This window comes from Heloderma suspectum, chromosome 17 (genome assembly GCF_057233095.1).
Source record: "Heloderma suspectum isolate Gila_16-S chromosome 17, 16-S_ref, whole genome shotgun sequence".
Taxonomy (NCBI): Eukaryota; Metazoa; Chordata; class Lepidosauria; order Squamata; family Helodermatidae; genus Heloderma; species Heloderma suspectum.
In genome coordinates, this window is record NC_139474.1 from 11461077 (window position 1) to 11487493 (window position 26417).

The window sequence follows — 26417 nt, forward strand, 5'->3', positions numbered from 1 at the left end:
GGTGGTAATGATGATGATAATAATCCCCTAACAGGAAAACATGGCCCCGTTTGTACAAAAGCCTGGGGCAAGTAGAAAAAATAAGCCAGGGCACGAAAAGGGGTTGCGATCGAGCGGGGAGAGGGATGGGACAGGCAGACCAAACGGGTTCCGCCATGCAGGGCACTGGGATGCTGAGGGGGAAGGAGAGGGGGAACAACCCGCAGTGAGCCTGGTCATCTGCCGGGCTCCCCATGGGTGGTTCCAAAATTAACCCACACTGCACAGCTTATCCGCAGGGCGGGTTGTTGTGTCGTGTGAGCATGGCCAATAACCCACTATTAAATAACCCACAATGACCTGGCCGTGACATGGCAACATGGCAACCGGCCCAGTATGCGTGAACCCTGCAGTATGGTTTAACTATGGGTTGTTAAGCTGGGCCTTGAAATGGCCCATCTACACTTAGCACCTGGACAGCAGACTGAAACGGCAAGCACACCTTGTCACTGTCTTCCCCACTAGGGTGAGTAATACCATATTCCTGTTTAAATTCTAATAATCATTTCTAAATTCGTATCCATACAGATAGTTTAGCATATGCACATTTTTATTTAAACTGCTGCCCTTTCTTCTTTTTCTCGTGATGCATCTCCTTTTTCCCAGCAATTTGTTTTAACAGCTCATACCGTTTGGACGTTTCTCCAAATTTTCAGCCAAACTCTGCCCCCCCCCCTGCACTTTCCACCAATTTATTGGGAAGGGACCAGTATATCGACATCTCCTGCTGTTTTGATACCCTGTTAAGGTTCTGCTCTGGATTTAAAGACTGCTCCTGGGGGCGCTATGCTACCTCCAGTATCAGAGGCAGTGTGCCTATGTGCACCAGTCGCCGGAGAACATGGGTGGGAGGGTGGTGTTGCACTTGTGTCCTGCCTGCGGGTTTCCCGTAGGCAGCAGGTTGGCCACTGTGTGAAGCGACTGCTGGTCTAGGTGGACTGCCTCTGATACTGGAGGTGGCATATAGCCATCAGGACTAGTAGCTCGTACCATTCGGACATTTCTCGGAATGTTCAGCCAAAATCTGCTCCCCTGCAAGTTCCACCAATGTATTGGAAAGGGGGCAGTATATCAACATTTCCTGCAGTTTTGATCCCACCTGCCCACCCACCAAGGTTCTGGTCTGGATTTAAAGAGTCCTGATGAAATCCTGACTACCTTCCTCCAAGTCTTAGTGGTATAGCTTGCTAGTCCAGGCTTCCTGAACCAGATGCCATCCAGATATTTGGGACAACTCCCAGCATTCCACTGGCCATGCTGGCTGGGCTGATGGGAGTTGGAACCTAAAACATTCGGAGGGCACCATATTGGGGAAGGCTGCTTTAAGGGGATTTATGCCAGTGGCCACCAGCACGTTGCTTTTTCTGTTCACAGACATGCAGATGGCACGATTACCTCCCTATGAATGCCGGTTGGGAAAAGTCTGGTTTTAGTAGGCACTGACAGCTCAGAAGGTTTTACACCTGATTTGTACCGGTGGGGAGTTCCAGAAAGTGGGTGCTATGACACTGAAGGCCCTGTTCCGAGCCCTGATTGACCAAACTTCCAAAATCTTGGGTCTCTCCTGATGAGCGCAGCAACCCATCCTAATGGGATCTTCTCAAGCTGGGGAGAGGTAATGAGAGGGGTACCGCAGGGCTCAGTCCTGGGCCCAGTGCTCTTCAACATTTGTATTAATGACTTGGAGAAGGAGGTGCAGGGAATGCTGATCAAATGTGCAGATGACACAAAATTGGGTGGGACAGCTAATACCCTGGAAGACAGAAACAAAATTCAAAGTGATCTTGATAGCCTGGAGCTCTGGGCAGAAAACCACCAAATGAAATTTAATGTAATAGGGATAAATGCCAAGTTCTGCACCTAGGAAAAAGAAACCAAATGCACAGTTACAAGATGGGGGATACTTGGTTCAACAATACTGTAAGCGAGGAGGATCTTGGAATTGTTGTCGATCACATGCTGAATACGAGCCAACAATGTGATGTGGCTGCAAAAAAGGCCAATGCTATTTTGGGCTTCATTAATAGAAGCATAGCTTCCAAATCACAGGAAGTACTAGTTCCCCTCAGTGCTGGTTAGGCCTCATCTGGAGAACTGTGTCCAGTTCTGGGCACCACACTTTAAGAAGGATGCAGACAAGCTGGAGAGGGTTCAGAAGAGGGCAATGAAAGCAGGACACGGAATAATGGGCTCAAGTGACAGGAAGCCAGATTCCGGCTGAACATCAGGAAAAACATCCTGACTGTTAAGAGCAATACAGCAATGGAACCGATGACCTAGGGAGGTGGTGGGCTCTGCCACACTGGAGGCGTTTAAGACGGGGCTGGACAGCCACTTGTCAGGGATGCTTTGACTTCATTGAGCAGGGGGCTGGACTCGATGGTCTTACAGGCCCCTTCCAACCCTGCTGTTCTATGGTTCTGTGATTCTAACTGAGCAAGTTGGTAGGGAAGCAGTGACCTCTTCAGTACACAAGTTGTTTTTGCTTGTGCAATGAATTTGTTTTTGTAAGTTACATTGATATGAAAGTTGTAGAAAAAATGATTTAATATTAGTAATGCATGTTTATTGACATGTAGATGTGTGCACATCCTCTGGAGAAAAGCCATTCCAGAAATACTGGCCATCACACCAGAGGGCAAGAGCCACATTTGAAGAAACATTTGGGGTATTTCCTGCTCCACCGCTCACCCCCCACCCCCTTTCTGCATTAGCCCATGAGGTAAAAATACCTCAATAATTCCACTGACTGATGCCTAAAGTCCAGGCAAGTAAAAAACAACAACGGGTAAGCTACAGGCTGGCTTCCTTATTACTGGCCAGGCCTGTCACTTTTGCCTCTTGTAAATCTTCTGGGCTAGGTTAAGGAAGGTCTGAGCAGGAAGGTGGACAGCATGCTGGGTAATAAGTCCAGACAAACGCTGGTAGCTGCTCTCCTCGTAGTCCTGGTAAATAGCTCTCAGGCCCAAGTCCTCATAGAGTTGTTTCACACGTGCAACTTTGTCCGTGTCCTTTTGTCCGTAGTTCTCCTAAAGCAGTAAGAATTTTAAAAAAGGAATGACTGAAGGGACATCAAGAGTGCAACTCCTTTCCCCTACTTCACACAAATGTTTTTCCAAACAATTCACCCCTGTGAGTGTAGCATTAACATGTACACCAGGCTGGTTCACACAGTCACAGCAATGTTAAAAAGCTACAGTGGCTTATTTCCCCCTCTGTGTGTGCCAGTCACATGCTGGCTGCATTTTTCTAATTACCTTCACTGGCGTGGACTGCCATGTTGTATGAACCCGGGTGGCGTGGCTTGTTTGGTGGGCGGACAGCAACCTTCAAATAATCCAAGCACGGCCCATGGGTTATTCGAGGGTTGCTGCATCCTCAAACAGCCAGGCGCATGAGTTCGGACAACATGGCAAGCCACGACAGCAAAGGAAAAGTTGACTGGCACAAACAGTGGGATTAAGAAGCCAACGTGGTTTGTTAACCACACTGTGATTGTGCAAACCAGAGCAGCGTTTCAGATTGTGAAATACGCTGAACAGCCATTGAGTCAGTAATCCTTACAAACAGCCCTCTAGAGGAGGCCAGTATGATAAACCTTATATAGTGGATGGAGGTCTGATGCCTCAGAATTAGTGGCTCACATGAGGTCGTTAGGCAGAGTTGAGATTTGAACCGTGAAACCCCACCTCCTCTGATCAGTCTAAGAGAGCAAGAAGGAAAAGATCCCGTTCCCAGGAACTGCTCAATAAATACAGGCAGCAAGTAAGTAAGTGAGGGGGGAGTAGAGCGTGATGGGGCCACTCCTGCATGCAGCAGGGGGCTGGGAGAGAAAGATGAAAGCTGGGCGGGGGGGAGGAAGGCTGTGGAATCCGTTAACATCCCACCATGGTCACGGATGATAGGAATTGTAGTCCCAGCAACAGGTAGAGGGCCACCAATTCACCATCCCTGGGTAGAGAGCGGTCTTATGCTTGGTCGAACCACCGGTTCATCTACCCCAGTTATCCTTATTCCAGCCTTCCCCAACCTGGCGCCCTCCAGATGCGTTGGACTGCATGTCCCAGCATCCCCGGCCCCGGAGAAGAGGACTCAGTTGGCCATTCTGCCCCCAGCCCCATTTTACCTGTAGGAGGCGCCTCTGTTCTGCTGAGGCTCGCTTTAAGCATTGCACCACCAGCCAGCTGCACTTGTTTCCTTGGATGTCCATCCCGGTTTCCATCTCGAGGTCACCGAAGCAGTCGAGGATATCGTCCTGCAGACAGGGAGAATATTAATGCTACACTGCGCATTAAACACGATGCCTGCACCACTGGCCCCACATGCCTACACCGGGGGCAGGACAGAGGACGGGGGCCAGAGGCAAACTGGGGCCTCCGTTCCTGTGTACCAGGCCGTGCTCCGCATCGGAGAAGACCTGCTGCTGGAACAGGCCAAGAGGTCTGCTGAGGACCATGTCCAGCGTACAACAGTGGCTAGGCTACCGTGTCGTGTGAACGCACCCAGCCTCAATAAAGTGGCTGAGTGCGGATTGTTGTTGGAAAGTGGGTTGTTTGCTGAACTGTGGGTTAGGGTGTGGTGTGACCAGCTCCACTGAGTCCATCTAGCCCAGTATTGTCGACAGCGGCTGTTTTGGCACATGTTACCCCACGATGGCTGATAAGCTACACACTGTGGATTGTTCGCAAAACAATCCAAAGCGCGTGGTTGGTGTGTGGAACAGACAATTGGACACACCACCCACGGTGCGTAGCGTGTTTCTTCCCGCTTGGTCCCCCGCCGGCTCCACCCGGCATCCCAGAGCACTTGGCCGCAGAACCCGTCTTGTCTGCTGCTAAGTCCCCTGCCCCCATTCCCATCGCGATTGTGGGTGGAGCCCTTTAAAAAAAGATGTCCCAGCCCTGTTTTTTCACAAGAAGAGGAGGGGAAATGTTTGCACTTACAATATTTTGGCCACCTAATGCGAAGAGAAAACTCCCTGGAAAAGACCCTGATGCTGGGAAAGACTGAAGGCAAAAGGAGAAGGGGACGGCAGAGGATGAGATGGCTAGATAGCATCACGGATGCAATGAATATGAACTTGAGCACACTCCGGGAGAGAGCGCAGGACAGGAAGGCCTGGCGTGCTATGGTCCATGGGGTCACGAAGAGTCGGACACGACTGAACGACTGAACAACAACAACAAGCCCTGGGAATGTGCGCCAATGTCCCCAAAATTTTTATTTTTAAAAATCGGTTTATTGCTGTTACTCACTTGTGCAACAGCGCATTGTCAAAGAATACTGGCTTGCCTTGACTGGAGCCCTTTATGTTGCACTTAGCAGACATACAAGATTGCAGTCAAGGATACCTGTATGTAGGCCCCTGCACCCAATTTTCAGGGTGTCCGACATGCAGTTTCCCTCCTCCCTCAGGATCGCTGTCATGGCTTCTAGTTTAACAGCTGTCAAACTGGAAGCAATGATCTTCAGGGTTAAGTGGGATGGGAACTAGTTTCATATGGCGCAGTGGGGAGGCTGGCATGGGTAGGGGTGGCCTAGGTGGGGGACCCCACCAATGCTGTAGTCCATCCTTAAAAGCACAGGCATCCCATTGAGAAGTGGGCAATTTTAAACATCCCCCCCGACCCTCCGACCAGAGCACCACTTCATGGTAAGTCCAACTTTCCATTCAACACTCCGGATTTAAAACAACCACAAAGCTTCTAGCCCTCATGGGGCTAACCTTAAAAAGAATGGAGAAACTATCTGAAAAAAGTATGCAGATGGGACAAGAGTCCAGCATACCTTCCCCATCTCTGAACCGTGACGCCCTGTGTGCAAACCCAATATTATATGCACCGCACCCAAAAGAGAGCATGAGGAACAGGAGGAAGATGTACCTGGATCTGGAAGAACTCCGCCATCTCCATTAGGATGGTCCTAGCATGAGCATGCTCTTCTTCACCATCTATGCCAGCCTGGGAGAAAGAAAAACAAGTATGAACAAATTATGGGCAGAACCATTGCATCTATGAGGGCCCTGCTCCCTATTCCCTCTGTTGGAGGTAGGGAGAGTGGCGATGCAGGATTCGGCCCTCTCTCTGTTGGCACCAACGTTACAGAACTTATTCCGTAGGAAGGATAGCATTTCCCTTTCCTGAGTGACCCAGTTAGGTAATTTTAGGTTGTGGATTATAGCAGGGGTTTGGAAACTCAGGCAGGGGTTCCAAATACAGCCCTCCAGGGGTTGTTCCCCCAACCACCGTCTTTTGGTGGTTTTCCAGCTTTTGTTCAGTTTTTTCCCCTCATTCTCAGGTTGAAATGCCTCACCTAGGGCTTACCTACTGGCAGGAAGAGCTTTGAGATAAAATAGGCTAGTGTTTTTGTTACTTTGTCGCCACCTCTTTTTTCCTTTCGCTCTGCCTATATTGGCATGTGGCCCCCAACGGCTTTTCCAAAATGGAATCTGGCCCTCAGCTGAAAGAGGTTCTGCACCCCTGTCTTATAGGGCGTTGAGCTTTTGTTAGATGGTAATGTGTACTATTTCTCTTACTTCAAAGTATAGTAAGCCAGCCCTGCTGCATTTGGGGTCCCTTCCTGCTCATCATGCTGAGTGGGGGACCCTGTACAACTGCCCCAAAGTCTTGCCTTGATGGCACCACAGCCCTGCCTTTGGAGCTGGGCAAAGACAGTTTACTGTCAGAGGGTACTTGGAATCTATAACGATGACTTAATCCATTCAACTGCTCTTTGTTTCTATTGATTTGCTTTGTTTGGTTTTTAAAGTCTGTTTTATGATTTGATGATAACACGGCTAATGTTGCTGGGGTTTTTTGTTTCTGGAAACCACTTTGTGGAGCTGCATGCATTTTAATTGACTAAATAATAATTAAAAAATAGATCTAAATTCATAGTGCAGAAGAAGTACCCAAAGAATGACTTGCTCAAGGTCACCCATGGATTTAGCGAAGATTTGAAGCAAGGTCCCGAACTCTAGAGCCTCGTGTGGCACAGAGTGGTAGGCGGCAGTATTGCAACCGAAACTCTCCCCACGACCTGAGTTCGATCCCAGCGGAAGCTGGGTCCCAGGTAGCCGGCTCAGGTCGACTCAGCCCTTCATCCTTCTGAGGCTGGTAAAATGAGTACCGAGCTTGCTGGGGGAAAGGTAGTCACAACTGGGGGAGGCAATGGCAAACCACCCCGCTATAGTTTGCCATGAAAACGCCAGCGAAAGCGGCGTCCCTCTAGGAGTCAGCAGTGACTCGGTGCTTGCACAGGAGGAACCTTTCCTTTCCCGAATTCTAACACACGCCTCTGAATAGCCCTGTTGGCGCCCCCCACAACAGCTCAGCTAACACAAAGGCCCGTTACTCACCATGTACATAGCAGCCGCCACCGAGAGATAGAAGCAATACAAGGCTGTCTTGTATTTTACTATCGCCTTGTACCTGCCAAAGAACACAGCCATGGTTCCAGGTCAGCAATAAACAGGATCTGAAGGTATTCTAGCTTATATGTATATATATGGAGAGAGAGGCGGGGATGTGGAAAGCGGCACAACAGCAATGAAGGCTCTAGATACACTATGGATACAGTCAGTCCCAGGTTAAAATATAGAAGGTTGATAAACTAACAGCAGAGAATTTTAAACATATATTTAGAGCTAAATGTTTTGCCTTCCGCCCTTATCAGTAGCTGAGATGTTAAATGGATACCAGGAGTGGTGGTTTGGAAAGCCAGTAGATGAAGATTTCTGAGGAGAAAACGCCCCCAGGTGTATGACTGGTGTAATGGTTATGAATTGTCTTCCAGAGTCAGGCCATTTGGACTAAGAGTTCTGAGTCTGTAGATCCAGAAGTTTTCCGTTTTGTCAACTATCTCAATGGCCTTTCCTTGTTCAACTGGAAGTAATTGTAAATCAGAAAGACTATGTGCAGGTGAGCTGAAATGTTTTGCAACAAGGCGTTTTTTGGTAAGAAACACAGATTTATGGTTACGGAATCTTGATAGATTAGAGAGATAGTGAGCTAGATAGGTAGCTCATATTATATGTGACTAGTAGTTCTCTTCCCAGCCTTCCATCGCACTCCAGTGTAACCAAGAAATGGACCTGAGGCAGATCGAAAGAGAGAAGGGGAAAAAGACAGGCATTTAGCTTGTTCACAAGAAACCTACCACAAAACGTTGCAGGGCAAGGCTCTCGTGCTCAAGTGTTCCAGCCAGCCCAGCCATTTTTCCAAGCGAAGGAGATGCAGCTCAACACGGTTACATATTGGAGGTTTTCTTTATTATAATTTGTGTTTGTTCTTTTTGCACATACAAGGGTTGGTTTTTTTTTTTTTTAAATCCCAATCCAGCCCAGTGGTGCCTTTCTTTGCAACTCCACATTTTGCTTTCAGCCTAATCCAGGGATAGGCAACCTGGTGTCCTCCAGATGTTTGGGATCACAACTCCACCCCCACAGCCAATATGGCCAAAGGCCAGGGATGATGGGAGTTATCCCAAACATCTCCAATTGCTTCTCACCTCTGTTCTGTGAAGCGGTCCAGATCCACCTCAGTTGGGGGTGCAGTGATAAGGTCCAGGGCTTGCCCCAGTTCAGTTTCATACGATGCCTGGGGGAGGGGAGGGGAGGGGAGGGGAGGGGAGGGGAGGGGGGAGGAAAAGAGATAATGAATGGAGGACACAGTCACAGGAATTTAGAAAGAGATAAAAAGCACACCAAAAAGAGCGAGAGAGCGAGAGAAGAGACTGGGTTTATTTCCGACCCAAAGGACATGACTCCCCAACCACTGACAGACACAGAGGATGAGATATACAGTCCCCATTAAATATGGGGGGGGCAGAGAACAGTTCTAGTCCTCAAGGCTAGATTCCCATTCGATATGGGGGAGAGGGGGTGGACTGGAGAAAGGTTCTGGTCCTCAAGGCTTCAGGTTAAACTTTGACAGCACAAAGACATGGTCTCCATGACTGGGGAAAGGGCTGTGTTTTGGAACAGGCTCAAGATTAGTTGAAGTGACCAACGAAGTGGTGTATGAGAGCTTCTGAGAGGGGTTACAGGGCCTTAGAGCAAACAAGAGTCAGGGCCTTCCCAAGTTACTCTGAGGGGTGTTTGCCCATCCAACTTAAGTGTGGTAGAGTGGCCAAGGTATCAGACTAAGACCCGAGTTTAAATTCCTGCCATGAAGCTCACTGGGTGATCCTGGGCCAGTTAGTCTCACTGATCTCACAGAGTTCTGTATACGATAAAATGGAGGGGAGAGGAGGGAGAGAACAGAACCATGTATGCCACCACCCAAACTCCTCAGAGGAAGTGTGGGATAAAAAAAAAAGGAAACAGATCAATAAATAGTAAAATTAAAGGAATGCATACCAACTAAATGAGCTACAGTGACAACCACCCAGGCTTAGGGCCTTTCATGACACAAGGCTACCCATGGACCTGAGAGGTCCTCCCTTTGCATGAGGGGATGCTGTCAAAGAAGTGTAGCCTTCCATTTTGGGAGCGCACATTCCCTGGAGATGAAAAATAGCCTCCCCCATATAATGGTGGCCTTTAGTGTCCCCCCCCAACCTTCTCTCCGCTTTCTGTCTAGGAAGGGGAAATGGTTTCCATGACAGCAGAAGGGCCTTCTACCACAGGAGACCAGGCCGCAGCCTCTCTCACCCACAGGCAAGGACAATCTGCGGGGCCTAAACCTACCTGGAGAAACAGCTCCAGCAGATTTAGGTAGTACGGCTGGCCCCGGCAGTGTCGCCTCAGCAGCCGGTAGGTGCTGGCCTCAAGCAAGAAAGCATCATTCACAGCATCCAAGCCAATTCCTTCCTAGGGGAAAGAAAAGGGCGGAATAAGGAGCAACAGCAGAGCTTATTTAAGCCAAAGATCAGCCCGAAACTTGTTTTTAACACCTCAGGTTCATTACTAAGGATGTGTGTTCACCACAACCAGCCCCCAAGACATTGGTATTTGACATATGCTCCCTCCAGGTCTCTCAGTGCAGACGAAAAGGAAGGACTTCTTCACATTTGTTGTTGTTCAGTCGTTCAGTCGTGTCCGACTCTTCGTGACCCCATGGACCATAGCACGCCAGGCCTTCCTGTCCTGCGCTCTCTCCCGGAGCGTGCTCACGTTCATATTCATTGCATCCGTGATGCTATCTAGCCATCTCATCCTCTGCCGTCCCCTTCTCCTTTGGCCTTCAGTCTTTCCCAGCATCAGGGTCTTTTCCAGGGAGTTTTCTCTTCGCATTAGGTGGCCAAAATATTGGAGCTTCAGCTTCATTATCTGTCCTTCCAATGAGCACTCAGGGTTGATTTCCTTTAGGATGGACTGATTTGACCTCCTTGCAGTCCAGGGGACTCGTAAGAGTCTTCTCCAGCACCACAGTTCGAAAGCATCAATTCTTCGGCGCTCAGCCTTCCTTATAGTCCAGCTCTCACAGCCATACATTACTACTGGGAAAACCATAGCTTTGATTAGACGGACCTTTGTCGGCAAGGTGATGTCTCTGCTTCTTACTATGCTGTCTAGGTTGGCCATAGCTTTCCTCCCAAGGAGCAAGCTTCTTTTAATTTCATGGCTACAGTCACCGTCTGCGGTGATCTTGGAGCCCAAGAAAATAAAATCTGTCACTGCTTCCATTTCTTCCCCTTCTATATGCCAGGAAGTGATGGGGCCAGATGCCATGATCTTCGTTTTTTTAATGTTGAGTTTCAAACCAGCTTTTGCACTCTCCTCTTTCACCCTCAACAAGAGGCTCTTTAGATCCTCTTCGTTTTCTGCCATTAGGGTGGTATCGTCTGCATATCGGAGGTTGTTGATAATTCTCCCAGCAATCTTAATTCCGACCTCTGATTCATCCAACCCGGCATTTCTCATGATGTACTCTGCATATAAGTTAAATAAGCAGGGTGACAATATGCAGCCTTGTCGTACTCCTTTCCCAATTTTGAACCAATCGGTTGTTCCATGTCTGGTTCTTACTGTTGCTTCTTGACCCTCGTACAGGTTTCTCAGGAGACAGGTAAGGTGGTCTGGTACTCCCATCACTTTAAGAATTTGCCACAGTTTGTTGTGATCCACACAATCAAAGGCTTTAGCGTAGTCAATGAAGCAGAAATAGACGTTTTTCTGGAATTCTCTTGCTTTCTCCATGATGCAGCGAATGTTGGCGATTTGATCTCTAGTTCCTCTGCCTCTTCTAAACCCAGCTTGTACTTCCGGTAGTTCTCGGTTCGCATACTGCTGAAGCCTAGCTTGTAGGATTTTGAGCATCACCTTGCTGGCATGTGAAATGAGTGCAATTGTGCGGTAGTTTGAACACTCTTTGGCGTTGCCCTTCTTTGGAATTGGAATGTAAACTGACCTTTTCCAGTCTTGTGGCCACTGTTGAGTGTTCCAGATTTGTTGGCATATTGAATGCAGCACTTTAACAGCATCATCTTTTAGGATTTTAAATAGCTCGGCTGGAATACTGTCATCTCCGCTAGCTTTGTTGTTACTAATGCTTCCTAAGGCCCACTTGACTTCACTCTCGAGGATGTCCGGCTCAAGGTCAGTGACCGCACTATCATGGCTATCAGGGACATTCAGATCTTTCCTGTATAGTTCTTCTGTGTATTCTTGCCACCTCTTCTTAATCTCATCTGCTTCTGTTATGTCCCTGCCTTCTTTGTCCTTTATCATGCCCGTCTTTGCACAAAACGTTCCCTTGAGATCTCCAATTTTCTTGAAGAGATCTCTAGTCTTTCCCATTCTGTTGTTTTCCTCGATTTCTTTGCATTGTTCATTTAAGAAGGCCTTTTTGTCTCTCCTTGCTATTCTCTGGAACTCTGCATTCAGTTGGGTATATCTTCCCCTTTCTCCCTTGCTTTTCACTTCCCTTCTTTCCTCAGCTACTTGTAAAGCCTCATCAGACAGCCACTTGGCTTTCTTGCATTTCTTTTTCTTTGGGATGGATTTCGTTGCTGCCTCCTGAACAATGTTACGGACCTCCGTCCATAGTTCCTCAGGCACTCTGTCTATCAGGTCTAATCCCTGAAATCTATTCCTCACCTCCACTGTATATTCATAAGGGATATGATTTAGGTCATACCTGAACGGTTTAGTGGTTTTCCCGACGTTCTTCAATTTAAGCTGAAATTTTGCAAGAAGCAGCTCATGATCTGAGCCACAGTCAGCTCCAGGTCTTGTTTTTACTGACTGTATGGAGCTTCTCCATCTTTGGCTGCAAAGGACATAATCAATCTGATTTCGATATTGACCATCTGGTGACGTCCATGTGTAGAGTCACCTCTTGTGCTGTTGGAAAAGAGTGTTTGCTATGATCAGCATGTTCTCTTGGCAAAACTCTATTAGCTTTTGTCCTGCTTCATTTTGTACACCAAGGCCATGCCTGCCTGTTATCCCGGTGATTTCTTGACTTCCTACTTTAGCATTCCAATCCCCTATGATGGAGAGGACATCTTTTTTTGGTGTTAGTTCTAGAAGGTGTTGTAGGTCTTCATAGAACCGATCAACCTCAGCTTCTTCGGCCTCAGTGGTTGGGGCATAGACTTGAATTACTGTGATGTTGAATGGTTTGCCTTGGATTCGTACTGAGATCATTCTATCATTTTTAAGATTGTACCCCAGTACTGCTTTTCCCACCCTTTTGTTGACTATGAGTGCTACTCCATTTCTTCTAAGGGATTCTTGCCCACAATAGTAGATATGATGGTCACCTGAATTAAATTCGCCCATGCCTGTCCATTTGAGTTCGCTGATTCCCAAGATGTCGATGTTCAATCTTGCCATCTCATGTTTGACCACCTCCAGCTTACCTTGATTCATTGATCTGACATTCCAGGTTCCTAAACAATATTGTTCTTTACAGCATCGGATTTTCTTTTCACCACCAGACACATCCACAGCTGAGTGTCCTTTTGGCTTTGGCCCAGCCGCTTCACTCTTTCTGGCGCTACTTGGAAATACCCTCTGCTCTTCCCCAGTAGCATATTGGACACCTTCCGACCTGAGGGGCTCATCTTCCGGCGTCATCTCTTTTAGCCTTGTGATACGTTCCATGGGGTTTTCTTGGCAAGAATCCTGGAGTGGGTTGCCATTTCCTTCTCCAGTGGACCACATTTTGTCAGAACTCTCTGCCATGACCTGTCCGTCTTGGGTGGCCCTGCACGGCATAGCTTATGGCTTCACTGAGTTACGCAAGCCCCTTCGCCACAACAAGGCAGTGATCCATGAAGGGATCACTTCTTCACATAGCGCATTGTTAAAACTATGGAATGCAGTTCCACAATATGTAGCAATGGCCACCATACTTTAAAGACTGCCACATATTTTAAAGACCAGGCTTCAGGCAGGGGTTTTTTCAGCTGTACCTGGGGAGGCCGGGGATCGAATCTGGGACCCTTTGCATGCAAAGCAGGTGCTCTACGACTGAGCTGCAGCCTCCTCCCATGCGTGTCTGCCCTCACTAGAAGATGAGAGGGAGAATCCCTTTTCTATAACCTAACTAAGGTGGAGGCTCAGCTTATGGTAAAGAGAAGAAGGGCCACACCTAAATTGTGGGATTCTTTGCCCCGACACACTTGGTCAGCCCCCTTCTTACGGTGTTTTGCTGTATGACCAAAAAACCTGCCTTATTTGATGCCACTGGAAGAAAAAAAAATTGCCCCATTTCAACCCTACAGACTAGTGACCCTGTCCCCATTACCTTTTTGTACCAACATGGGCGTCCCTCACGTGTCATGGAGTAGTCCATGATGTCATCTGCTATGAAGAGAAAGGCCTGAAACTGCAACCAAGTTAGACACTGTCACCTTTTTTTCTTTATTAATATTTTAGTAACATTAAAAGACATGTTGCTTTACAGCAGGCATGAGGAACCTTTGGCCCATGGGGCTAATTTGGCCTGCAGAGTTTCCCCATCTGGTCTGCAGCCTCCCTCCCCCTGGCCCACATCCTAGAGGATAGCAGAGAGAGGAGTCCTCTCTGACACCGGGGGATCCCCACTGTTATCTCCAGTCACTGTTAGGGTGATCAGAGATAACAGCTGGCTGTTATCCACTCCCCTCTAAAAAACATTTCCTCCCTGCACAGAGGCACAGGGGACAAGGATTCCCTGCATGGAGGAAAATGTCTCCAGCTAGTAATGTGTGGGAAGGCAGGCTAGAACTAGTAACTCAGGGCTAATAATTTTTTTTTTAATCTAAACATTTTTTTCTCCTGAGTCATAAAGGCTCCCGGAGCAGCTTACATACAATGTGATGTGGCTGCAAAAAAGGCAAATGCTATTTTGGGCTGCATTAATAGAAGCATAACTTCCAAATCCCGGGAAGTACTAGTTTCCCTCTACTCAGCACTGGTTAGGCCTCATCTGGAGTACTGTGTCCAGTTGTGGGCACCACACTTTAAGAAGGATGCAGACAAACTGGAGAGGGTTCAGAGGAGGGCAACAAAGATGATCAGGGGACTGGAAACAAAGCCCTATGAAGAGAGACTGAAAGCACTGGGCATGTTTACCCTTGAGAAGACTGAGGGGAGATAGGATAGCACTCTTCAAGTACTTGAAAGGTTGTCACAGAGCGGAAGGCCAGGATCTCTTCTTGATCATCCCAGAGTGCAGGACACAGAACAATGGGCTCAAGCTACAGGAAACCAGATTCCTGCTGAACATCAGAGAAAACTTCCAGACTGTTAGACCAATACGACACTGGAACCGATGACCTAGGGAGGTGGTGGGCTGGAGGCCTCCACATTGGAGGCGTTCAAGACGAGGCTGGATAGCCATCTGTCAGGGATGCTCTGACTTGGATTCCTGCATTGAGCAGGGGTTTGGACTCGATGACCTTGTGGGCCCCTTCCAGCCCTACTATTCTGTGATTCTATGAATTCGTAAAACAAGACAGCCCCTGCCCTCAGGCTTACAATGTAAAAAGACATGGCACACAAGGAAAAAGGGATGGGAAGGGAGGAGGCAAGCAACCAAGCAGTCTTTCTGCATGGCTAATGGAATGGCCCTGCTTCCCACTCTCATCTTCCTCTGCCCATTCCTGGAACTGCTGCTGATGGTGACGGTTGTAAAGTCTTATTCGCAAAAAGGATTTTTAAAAAGTGGAGTGGGGTTCAAATGCTTTGCATAGCCTTTGGCCCTCCCTCTGGCCAGCTGAAGCAAAATAAAGGAGATGAACTCTGTATTGACATTATGTTAATTTGCATTAATCTCCTATAGAATTTGGACATATCCTCTCGCCACCCACCCACAAGCTCAGGATTATATTCAGCGCAGTCCAAGGTATCCATGGTGCCCAAGACGACTTCCCCATTGCCCACATGGCAGAAAAGCTGCTTAGAAACACTCACCAGTTCAAAGCACCAGCCCACAGCCAGAGCATGAAGGAAGCTTTCCTGATCCTGCTGGTCTGGCCCTGACAGCTCCCGGAAGGCAGACACCACAATCAGCCCCCAATGATCCTTCTGTCCGAAGACATTGTATTCTAAGACCTGCATGGAAAAGGGCAACGGGACATTTGTGGCAACACTAAAGACCCCAAGGCAGGAAAACGCTGGGCGACAGCATTTCAGGCTCCACATAAAATGAGCCCTCATTTGTTGTGGATGATGGCAGGGGTGTTGAACTTCAGGGGGGGCCAAGCCTGGCCCACCTGGGCTCACTAGATAACCCAGCCCCTGCCCCCTTCCTCCTGGCTTTGGTAGCTTCCTGGCTTTTGTGCAGTTCCCCACCACATTTAAGAAGGCTGAAATGCCTCTCCTAAAGGTTAGTTACTAGCACTAAAGCTAAAATATGTAGGTATATTTGGTGTTTTGGCCACACCTAAACTATGCTGGTATCTTGGCCCCACTGAAATTATGCTGGTATTTTTGGTATCTCCCCCTGCCCCCCGAAACTATGCTGGCAAGTTCTGGTATTTTTGGTGCTCCGTCAAGAGCTTCCCCACTATTGAATTCAGTCCTTGGGCTGAAAGAGGCTTTGCATCTCTGTTATACGGTTATGAGAGCTCTGGGATGACCCGGCCCAGATAATTGGCTGCAAGGTGGGAATGGGGAAGAGATGTCAATTTCCACACTGCTATCTGGCTTGGAACTGTTGGGTGGCAGTGGCAGCAGGCTTTAAACTTGTTCCTGTCCCAATGATCGTGATGCAGAGATCGTTGTTCCCCCAGTAATGGGTGGCTAGGGGGAAATTGCCTGGCCAGATTGCTCAGCCATCCCATACCCTGATCTCAGCCCGCAGAGAGGGGAGGCTTAAAACTCCACATTTCTTTGTGCTGAGATGTGATGTCTGGGGGGAGATGTGGGTGTGTATATGAGGCCCCACCCTGCCCCTGAGGGTCGCCCACTCCCACTTTAGGCAGAAAAACCTGCCTCAAATACCACAACCCCAACATGACTCACCACAGTGTAAAGTCGCCCATGGAGGAAGCCTTCCCATTAAGCGCCAGCTCTCACCTCCTTCAGCCTGGCGACGGCATCGGCCACTTTCCCCTGATGGAGCTCATCCTCTGTCAGGTCCTTGACAATCTGTGAGAAGAACCCCAGGAACTGCTCCTTGTCCGTGGCGGCCACTGCCTGCTTCCCGTTCTTGCTCATCCTTCTTGCAGATGGAACTTCAGCTAGCGCCGGAGAGTGACCAAGAAAGAGATATTGGGACTGTGGTGGACAGCTCAATGGAAACGTCAACCCAGTGTGTGGCTGTTATGAAAAAGGGAAACTCCATGTTAGGCATAATGACGAAAGGAATTGAGAATAAAACTGCCGATATTGTACTACCCGTATACAAACCTATTGTGTGACCACACTTAGAATACTGTGCACAGTTCTGGTCACTTCACCTAGAAAAGGATATTGTAGAGTTGGAGAAAGTGCAGAAAAGGGCAACTGAAATGATCAAGGGGCTGGAGCAACTCCCCTCTGAGGAAGGTTACAACTGCTAGGATTGTTTAGCATGGAAAAAAGGAGAGTAAGGGGAGACATGACAGAGGTGTAACAAATTCTTGCATGGTGTGGAAAAAATAGACCGGGAGACATTTTTCTCCCTCTCTGATATTACTAGAACCCAATGGGGTCCTCCCATGAAGCTGATTGGTGGGAGATTCAGGATAGATCAAAGGAAGGGCTTCTTCACACAGCATGCAATTAAACTCTGGAATTTGCTACCACATGACATAGTGATGGGCACCAATTTGGATGGCTTTAAAAGGGGGTTAGACACATACCTGGAGGAGGAGGCTATCAGTGGCTACTAGTCCTGATGGCTATATGCTACCCCCAGTGTCAGAGGCAGTGTGCCTGTGTACACCATTCGCTGGGGAACATGGGCAGGAGGGTGCTGTTGCACTCCTGTCCTGCTTGTGGGTTTCCTATGGGCATCTGGTTGGCCACTGTGTGAACAGAATGCTGGACTAGATGGACCTTGGTCTGATGCAGCACAGCTCTTCTTATGTTCTTAAAAAGAGAGTGCCTCTGAGCATATGCAGAATGCTTTTCTTTCACCACTGAGCACTTACATTCTCCCCCTACCAATTCTGTTCCCTTCCATGCAACCACCCCTCCTCATCCTACCATCCTCCAGCAACTCTTCATAAAAACAGATGTCTTGTTTTGTGCAACTCTCCTCTACCTCCTCCTTGTTATGCACAAGCTCTCATTGAGTCTTCCTCCCCATAACTTCATTTGTGCCAAGACTTCACCAGGATTCAGCCAATGAGTCTGTTTTCGAAACTAGGACTAAGTTATGGAGAAACTCTGAGTATGTACTAAGTGCCTTTCCCTCACCACTGAAGCTAGAGTGCATGCAAAATGAAAAAACATAAATGACAACACATGCATAGGACTGAGCTGAAAGGGTAGTCCATTCATTAGACGGAATTGGGCAGGCACTGTATTAAGCCTGCAATACCATGCTGACAGCTCAGGACTTATTTCTGAGTAAACGTGCAGAACATCTGGGTGCAAACCTCCCTGCAAAAGTAACTTGTGCTGGAATCCTATGCTCACTTTCCTGAGGGTAAGCCTCATTAAACATAATGGGGCTTCTGAGTAGGCATACATAGGATTGTATAAATGAGCATTATTTATCTCCCCTCCACTTAAAAATAAACCAAAACCTCCTATTTTTATTAAAGCTTTCTGTTCATAGAAACATAGGAAGCTGCCTTATACTGAATCAGGCCCTGGGTCCATCTAGCCCAGTATTGTTGACACTGATGGGCAGCAGCGGCTCTCCAGGGTTTCAGGCAGGATTCTTTCTCAGCCCTACCTGGAGATGCTGGGGATTGAATTTAGGACCTTTTACATGCCAAGCATGAGCTCTACCACTGAGCTACAGCCCTTCCTATTGCTGGATAATGGCAACTGACAAACAAAACAGCCCCAGATTTGTTCGTCTGCAACCATGTGAACCCACTTTTCTCAAAGACTTGGGTGAGGAGAAAGAGAAAAACAGACCCTCTTGTCTTGTATGAAGTCAAACACAGTTCAGAAGTTCTCTTGCCCTTTGAAGGTATTACAAAAATTGTGTTCTTTCCCTGGTAGACTTTCCAAGTTTACCAAGAATGAGAGGAGGCAGAGATCTGGTCCAACACGATTTTATTCTGCAGAATAAGGCAACCCTTAGGGCTGACGCTCCACAAAGGTCACAATCAAGTGATGTGATCCAGATACACAAGTCTCTGGGGGCTGTCTTATGCCTGCTCTCTACCACTTTCTTTGTGGTAAAAAGACAACGCCTTTTACATACTCAGGCATGCGTAGAGAGAGGCAGCAGAGAGATAGCTGTGTACTATGTAAACACGTTCTTGGCATTCCTGAGTCTCTGATAAGGCGCTGTGTCTTTGTTTAGCATGGGAATCTCACACAGAGGTAGAATAGACATAGCCTAGCTTTTAAAATGATGGGATAACAGACATATTACAACTGAAATTTCTATAACACTCCCCCCTCGAAAGGCTTTTCTCAAATCTCATACCTCTTTTTGGTCCAACAATGGACCAAAGGTGCACTTAAAGGCGCAAACCATTATCAATAGTATCATAACAAACAGAACTGTGCCAATTACAAGTTGTTTCAACCATGCAAAATTAGGGAGCCAGGAAGTCAACCATAACTAAGGATCACTTGCTCTTGAATAATTCTGTCTAATCATATCTTGTAGTTTGGCGATTTCATCTTTTATGGTTTTGTTTAAATCATGGAACTTTACTCTACACCCTTGCTTCACTAAGAGATAAGAGATAATCTGAAACAAAACCAATACTGGGCCACTAGCTGGCTGAGATCTTCAATTTCAGATTGCATGGCCCTTACCATTATGGCTGTGGCATTGATGGTCTTCTCTAAACGGTAAGTGAGGCCTAGGATGCTTTTTCTATTTTCTTGTGCAATAATTCCTGGGTATGAACCCAGGGTAAGCAATTGTGTAACTAGCCTGCCCCCTACCCTGTTTGGTTCTGAATCTGACAATTGTTTTCCAATAATTACAGTGTCATTACAGTTCTTACCCATCTGTCCTACAAGTTGCTCCATCCCTCCAACCTCTCTCTTTCTTCTCCTAGACTGAGGTTTTACCACTTGTACTGGGATGGTGAGATACCCAACCCCTACACATTGGTAATTTCCAGGGTGGTAATTGGTAGCCCATCCATCGAAGAAAAACCACAGATTGGGATCTCGCATCTGCCAACCTGAACATATGCTACCTATCTCAGAATAATTGGGAGAAAACATAGGGTACTCGGGGTAAAGACTGCCAAAATCAGTGTCACCAAGATTAATGGAAGAAGAATAGGAGGAATTAAAACTTTTCTAAAGCCAAAACCGGTTGGTGCACTATGAATAATTTCCCAACTCATCTAGAAGAGGTTTAGCCTTGTTATAATTAAGGGCTTTATTATTCCAGACACCAGAATGTTGACAACAAAAACACATTCTCCTGGTGTAAGTCTGTAATTTGAACTTTTGAAACTCAGTCTTGCTCAATTTATCAGGGACTCTTGAAAAGAGAGTGCCCTCTTTTTGTAGAGCTCTGTTACCTGCGATTCTCTGATCAAGGCAGGCAACAAAGTGAAGTTTCTGACAGTTAATGGGTGTTCGTAGTAAAGAATAGAATCCTCTCCATTTTGCCTAAACATATGCTCAACATGTCTCTTAAACCAGTTTTCTTTTACCTGAGTGGGAAGTGTTAAAACAACTAGACTTAAGAAGGAAAGAGTAATATGCATGTTTAAGCATCAGGAGATTGCTCTCTCCTGAACAAATACTTTAGTCGCTCTAGTGGTTTGCTACTCTAACGGTGGCCTTCAGGTGGGTCAGCTTCCGGTGTGACCCCCTCTGGTGCAGGTGATGCCTTTATGCGGGTGTGATGGATCTATTTCTTTCCTCTAGCGACCTTCATAGCCGTGTGAGTGGTGAGTAGAACCTGAAATGGACCCCTTCCACTTTTCAGTAAGTGGTTCATCTTTCCAGGACTGGATCAGCACCCAATCACTAGGACTGAAGTTATGCACTGGAGCATCTAAAGGCAAGGATTGGTATGGTGCTGCGAACGTGTGAAGACAAGACAAAACAGACTGCAAGGCAGTAACATATTCTTGGATCTCTAAAGCTCTTACTTTGAAATTCACATATAAGCTATCAGCCATTGGTAACATCTGAGGTGGGCGCCCATATAACATTTCAAAGGGTGTCAATTTAATACTTCCCCTGGGGGTGCACCGTATTTGAGTCAAGGCGATTGGCAAGGCCTGTGGCCATTTTAACTTCGTCTCTGAGCAAATTTTAGTAAGCATTGACTTTAGGGTGCGATTTATCCTCTCAACTTGACTTGAAGATTGAGGCCTCCAAGGGGAGTGTAGTTTCCAGTTGATTTGTAGTGCCTGAGCCACTGCTCGCGTCACCTGTGTCCAACAAAATGGGGTCCCTGCTTGGATTTAATCTCTTCAGGTAACAGGAACTTAGGGACTACTTCTTTTAACAAGATCTTGGCTACTGTCTGTGTGAGTTGGGTATGCCTCAACCCATCTGGTCAATTGGTTTATTATTACTAGCAGGTACCGATAGCTATGAATCTGGGGCAAGTCTGAAAAGTCAATTTGAAGTCTCTGGAAAGGATAGTAAGCCCATGGGCAACCTCTCATTTGAGCTGGGGGCTTAAACATCTTTGGATTGTTTTCGAGGCCCAAAGGGCAATTACCCACTGCTTTCTGGATTTTAACATATAATCTTGGGGCTACAATGTGTCTCACGAGTAGATCTTCTATCGCAGTTCTTCTTAAATTCGTAGTCTGGTGCAAGTCTCTCACTATAAAGCTCAAAAGAGGCTTGGGTATGAACACTTTGCCTCCTGTGACTATCCGCCATTCATTTTCAGTTTGCTTTGCCTTGTGTTCAAGAGCTCTCTTATTCTCAGCTGGAGAGTAGATTGGAACCAAGTCTGTACTCAAATATGGGATTAGGGCTCTTTCATAATGCACCTCTTAACCTTCCATTTGTGCAGCTTCTTTTGCAGCCTTATTTGCCAAAGCATTGCCTCTTCTTTCTTCGGGATTGGCACTCTTTCCATGCACCTTTTTGAGAGTAACTACTGCACATCCTGTGTATATGTATTTTTCTATCACACAGCTGGAGCCATCTACAAACACCTCAAGGTCTGGCTTTCGTAACAAGGAATCAGTGAGGTCAGGCCTGATCAGAGTCACCTGACACAAAATTTCTAAACAGTCATGACAATTTAGATCTGGCTTAGGGAGCAAGGTGGCAGGATTCAAAAGATTGCTTTTCTTATATGTGAGGCCTGAGCTTGAAAGCAGGGAGATCTCATAGCGTGACTGGCATGACGGATTCAAAAACTTATTTTTATTGTTTCCCAGGATCTGAGGTATGCCATGAGGAGTATGCACCTCCATATCTGCTCTCATTGCAATTTTCTGGGCTTCTTCCACTAAAAGCGCAGTTCCTGCCACGGCCCTCAAGCAAGCAGGACATCCCTTTGCGGTTGGATCCAGAGTCTTGGAGTAGTATCCTACAGGTCTCCAGGAAGGACCTGTCTTTTGGGTTAAAACCCCTGATGCCACTCCTTTATTTTCATGTACATAAAGCCGGTACGGTTTGTTGGGATTTGGTAAGGCCAGAGCAGGTGGTGACACCAAGGCTTGCTTCAGCTCAAGAAAAGCCTTTTCTATTTTATTTGTCTATTTCTAGTGGCTGATATTTTCTTTTGTCAAAGCTTCATACAGGGGCTTCACCTTCCCTCTATAATCAGGTATCCACATTCTACAAAACCTGGTGAGCCCAAGGAAGGCTCGCAACTCTCGAGGGTCTTTAGGCCTCGGTGTCTTCTGTATGACATCTAACTGAGCAGTGCTCAGGTTTCTGGTTCTCTTCTGAATCTGGTAGCCCAAGAAGGTGACATGGGTCTGGCAAATCCTGAGCCTTTTCTCTTGACACTTTATAGCCTTTCAAGTTCGATTCTTGCAGGAGGGAGATAGTAGCTTCAGCACATGACTAAGGTTGATCTGCACAGGCTTAACAAACTTTGCCCTTGCAAGTGCCTTCCCTGCTCATACATTTTCAGGGGCCCTTTTTGCTACATCAGCTCCCCGGTAGGGATCTGCTGTACGTCGCATGTTTTCATCCACATAAGCTTGTAAACACATCTGATAGTTAGATCCTTGCTGCTTTGGCAACCTAACAACCATCTTGTCATCTTGAAAGAAAATTTCTGCTTGTAACTTTGTCAACAAGTCCCGACCAAGAAGTGCAACTGGGCACCTTTCAGACACAACAAATTTATGCTCCAAATGACAACTTCTAACCTTCGTGAGAAGGGGAAAGGTATAAGGGACCTTAGAGGGTTGGCCTTCGATCCCTTCAATTATTACAGTTCTATTTTTATAAATTTGTGGCTTTGGTGCTTTTGGCAGCATGGAATATGTTGCTCCTGTGTCAATAAGTCCCATTATTTCTCTTCCCTCCACCCTTATTGTAGCCAGAGGGTCCTTCAGAGCCAGACAGCTCTTCAGGGTGGAGGTCTCAGACCCTGGTCCCCATTAATCTGTTCCTTCTCCTTCCATGGCCACCATTGCCCCCCTCTTCTCCCCCTTTCGCTTTGGGCAGTCTTTTCGCCAATGTCCCTTCTCTTTACAGTAAGCACATTCATCTCTCCTCAAACGCGGCTTTCTCTGAGTCCAAAAATCCTTCTGCAAACCTTTATCTGCCCATTCAGGGACTTGCCCTGTGACCGCCATTGCAATCAAAGCTGCATTCTGTCTGACCTTCTTATCTGCTTCCTTCTTCTCTAGTTTCTCACAATTCACAAACACCTTATAAGCAATCTCCATCAACTGAGGCAGAGGCATCGCCGCTGCCTCATCAGTCTTCTACAACTTTCTCTTAATGACTGTTGCTGCTTGAGCAATAAACATCATGTTAACCATCCTTAAATTCTCTTGAGCGTCAGGGTTAATATCACTATACTGATGGAATGCATCAAACAACCTCTGAAGGTATGTACTAGGATCTTCAGTCAGTCCCTGCCAGACTTCATATAATTTGCTTAAATTTGTAGTCTTGGGGACTGCAGTTTGAACTCCATGTAAAATGAGCCGCCTGTAGCAGATCAGCTCCTCTGACCCAGCCTGCCAACCCGGCTCCCGATCTGGCAATGCCTGGGCTGGGAGCGGTCCACCAGCTCCATTCTCAGTCTGGGTTTGCCTTAAGGCTTGTGTTTTTACCATCTGCTTTTCTTCTGGAGTTAAAAGTTCGTTTAACATGGTTTGCACATCTCCCCAGGTAGGATTATGACTTCAGAAAATAGATTCAAACAGCCTGTACATTTTCTGAGGATCCTCCCTTAAGGAGGGGTTCTGATTCCTCCAATTAAACAGGTCAGATATAGTGAATGGCACGTGAACAAGACCCCGTCCGTTAGGGCCAACTACTTCCCGCAGGGGGAGCTGTCTTCCCACTTTTGTCATTTTGCACTCATATGAGCCCTTTCTGGCTGTAGATGTCAAATGAGGGGGCGAATATACATCTGCAGCTTTTTTCACGACATCCAAAATATCCTCTCTACTTCCTGATTCTGCCACAGACTTGAAGGCTTCAAATAAATCTCTTTCCTCAGGATTTACAACTTTTCAGCTGTTCTTGCTGTTCCTCTAACAAACTTGAATACAGTGGAGGATTTTTTAACACAGAAGGAGCGAGACGTGAGGATGTAACAGATGGGTTCTTCATGGGGGGGGCTTTCCTCCCTCCTCCCCCCAGCAACCTCTCCTCCCAACCTAACAGGCCGAATAGGGCAGGGGAAACCCAGGGAGCCTTGGGCAGGATCTCTTAATCTCCAAGCTCCTTCCGTGGGGCTTGAGTCAGGGAGAACAGGGGCTTTGGGCTTCATCTCGGAGCATACCAGTATGACTTTACAATACTGACCTTTACATTTTCTTACCCAATTAGGATTTTTTCCCCAACATTTAAGTATCAATATAAGGAAACTGATCGCAATGATTATCAACAGTCACTTTATTCTAAACCTTGGACACAACATTTTTTTCTCAGCTTCCCCTAGTTGGCCAGCCGACACTAAACATTACTAAGTCTCTGTTACAAAATTTTATGAGCTCTTCTTTTGTCATTTCAACACCATAATTCAGCTTGAACAATTTAAAATTCTTAAGCATGCATCCCAGTGGTCTTGGCTATGTTTTCCTACGGAATGTTTCAATCCCATCCTGTCGGCCCTATATATTTTTTTCTTCTTTATCCAATTGCTGCTGCTTGAGCAAGGCCCAATTGGACAAGATTGGGAGATTTACACTCCCCAGACGGCCCAGACAGTGCGATACGACTTACCTCATAGCTCAGCCTCCAAACGACCCCAGAGTCAGACAGCGTTTCATCCTGTCCTCCAAAGACCGCCACTCTCCTCGTCTCTTCAGGAGTCCTTTGCTGGCCGGGTTGCCAGGCAATAGCCGCCTCAAACCTCACGGTGAACCAGACAAGGTCCAGGGTGCCCTCCGCTTGGGTTGATCCAGAGTTTGCCCAGCTCCCAGGTCACACAGGGAGTCCCGAAGAAGTCGCCAGAAATTGTTACAAAAATTGTGTTCTTTCCCTGGTAGACTTTCCAATTTGTTTACCAAGAACGAGAGGAGGCAGAGATCTGGTCCAACACGATTTTATTCTGCAGAATAAGGCAACCCTTGGGGCTAACACTCCAACAAAGGTCACAATCAAGTGATGTGATCCAGATACACAAGTCTCTGGAGGCTGTCTAATGCCTGCTCTCTACCACTTTCTTTGTCTAGCTGAAAGGGAGACAGGAAACAGACAACACCTTTTACATACTCAGGCATGCGTAGAGAGAGGCAGCAGAGAGATAGCTGTGTACTACGTAAACACATTCTTGGCATTCCTGAGTCTCTGATAAGGCACTGTGTCTTTGTTTAGCATGGCAATCTCACACAGAGGTAGAATAGACATAGCCTAGCTTATAAAATGAAGGGATAACAGACATATTACAACTGAAATTTCTATAACAAAGAGAATTCTCTTTAAGAATTCCCTAAGTTATGATCTCCCCTTCATGGATCACTCCCTTGTTGTGGTGAAGGGGCTCGCGTAACTCAGTGAAGCCATAAGCTATGCCATGCAGGGCCACCCAAGACGGACAGGTCATGGCAGAGAGTTCTGACAAAATGTGGTCCACTGGAGAAGGAAATGGCAACCCACTCCAGTATTCTTGCCAAGAAAACCCCATGGAAAGTATCACAAGGCTAAAAGATATGACGCTGGAAGATGAGCCCCTCAGGTCGGAAGGTGTCCAATATACTACTGGGGAAGAGCAGAGGGTATTTCCAAGTAGCGCCAGAAAGAGTGAAGCGGCTGGGCCAAAGCCAAAAGGACACTCAGCTGTGGATGTGGCTGGTGGTGAAAAGAAAATCCAATGCTATAAAGAACAATATTGTTTAGGAACCTGGAATGTAAGATCAATGAATCAAGGTAAGCTGGAGGTGGTCAAACATGAGATGGCAAGATTGAACATCGACATCTTGGGAATCAGCAAACTAAAATGGACAAGCATGGGCAAATTTAATTCAGGTGACCATCATATCTACTACTGTGGGCAAGAATCCCTTAGAAGAAATGGAGTAGCACTCATAGTCAACAAAAGGGTGGGAAAAGCAGTACTGGGGTACAATCTTAAAAACGATAGAATGATCTCAGTACGAATCCAAGGCAAACCATTCAACATCACAGTCTATGCCCCAACCATTGAGGCCAAAGAAGCTGAGGTTGATCGGTTCTATGAAGACCTACAACACCTTCTAGAACTAACACCAAAAAAAGATGTCCTCTCCATCATAGGGGATTGGAATGC

The 26417-nt window shown here is 46.9% G+C and overlaps 1 protein-coding gene and 1 pseudogene across 2 annotated transcripts; both read right to left on the reverse strand.

The window, feature by feature from the left end:
* Positions 1–2570: 2570 nt before the first annotated feature.
* Positions 2571–25401, reverse strand: LOC146334490 (farnesyl pyrophosphate synthase-like). 2 transcript variants are annotated; one of them, XM_084824298.1, is made up of 10 exons: positions 24893–25093; positions 16493–16735; positions 15386–15526; positions 13737–13817; positions 9728–9850; positions 8548–8636; positions 7397–7469; positions 5922–5999; positions 4166–4294; positions 2571–3068 (listed from the first exon to the last, which is right to left on the reverse strand). In XM_084824298.1, exons 2-10 carry the CDS (start codon positions 16631–16633, stop codon positions 2868–2870), a joined length of 1056 nt encoding a protein of 351 aa, XP_084680424.1. In that variant the 5' UTR covers positions 16634–16735; positions 24893–25093; the 3' UTR covers positions 2571–2867. The 2 variants fall into 2 exon arrangements, with proteins under 2 accessions (XP_084680424.1, XP_084680423.1); XM_084824297.1 differs by lacking the exon at positions 9728–9850 and having other exon boundaries at positions 24893–25401.
* Positions 19246–20523, reverse strand: LOC146334491 (uncharacterized; annotated as a pseudogene).
* Positions 25402–26417: the final 1016 nt, after the last annotated feature.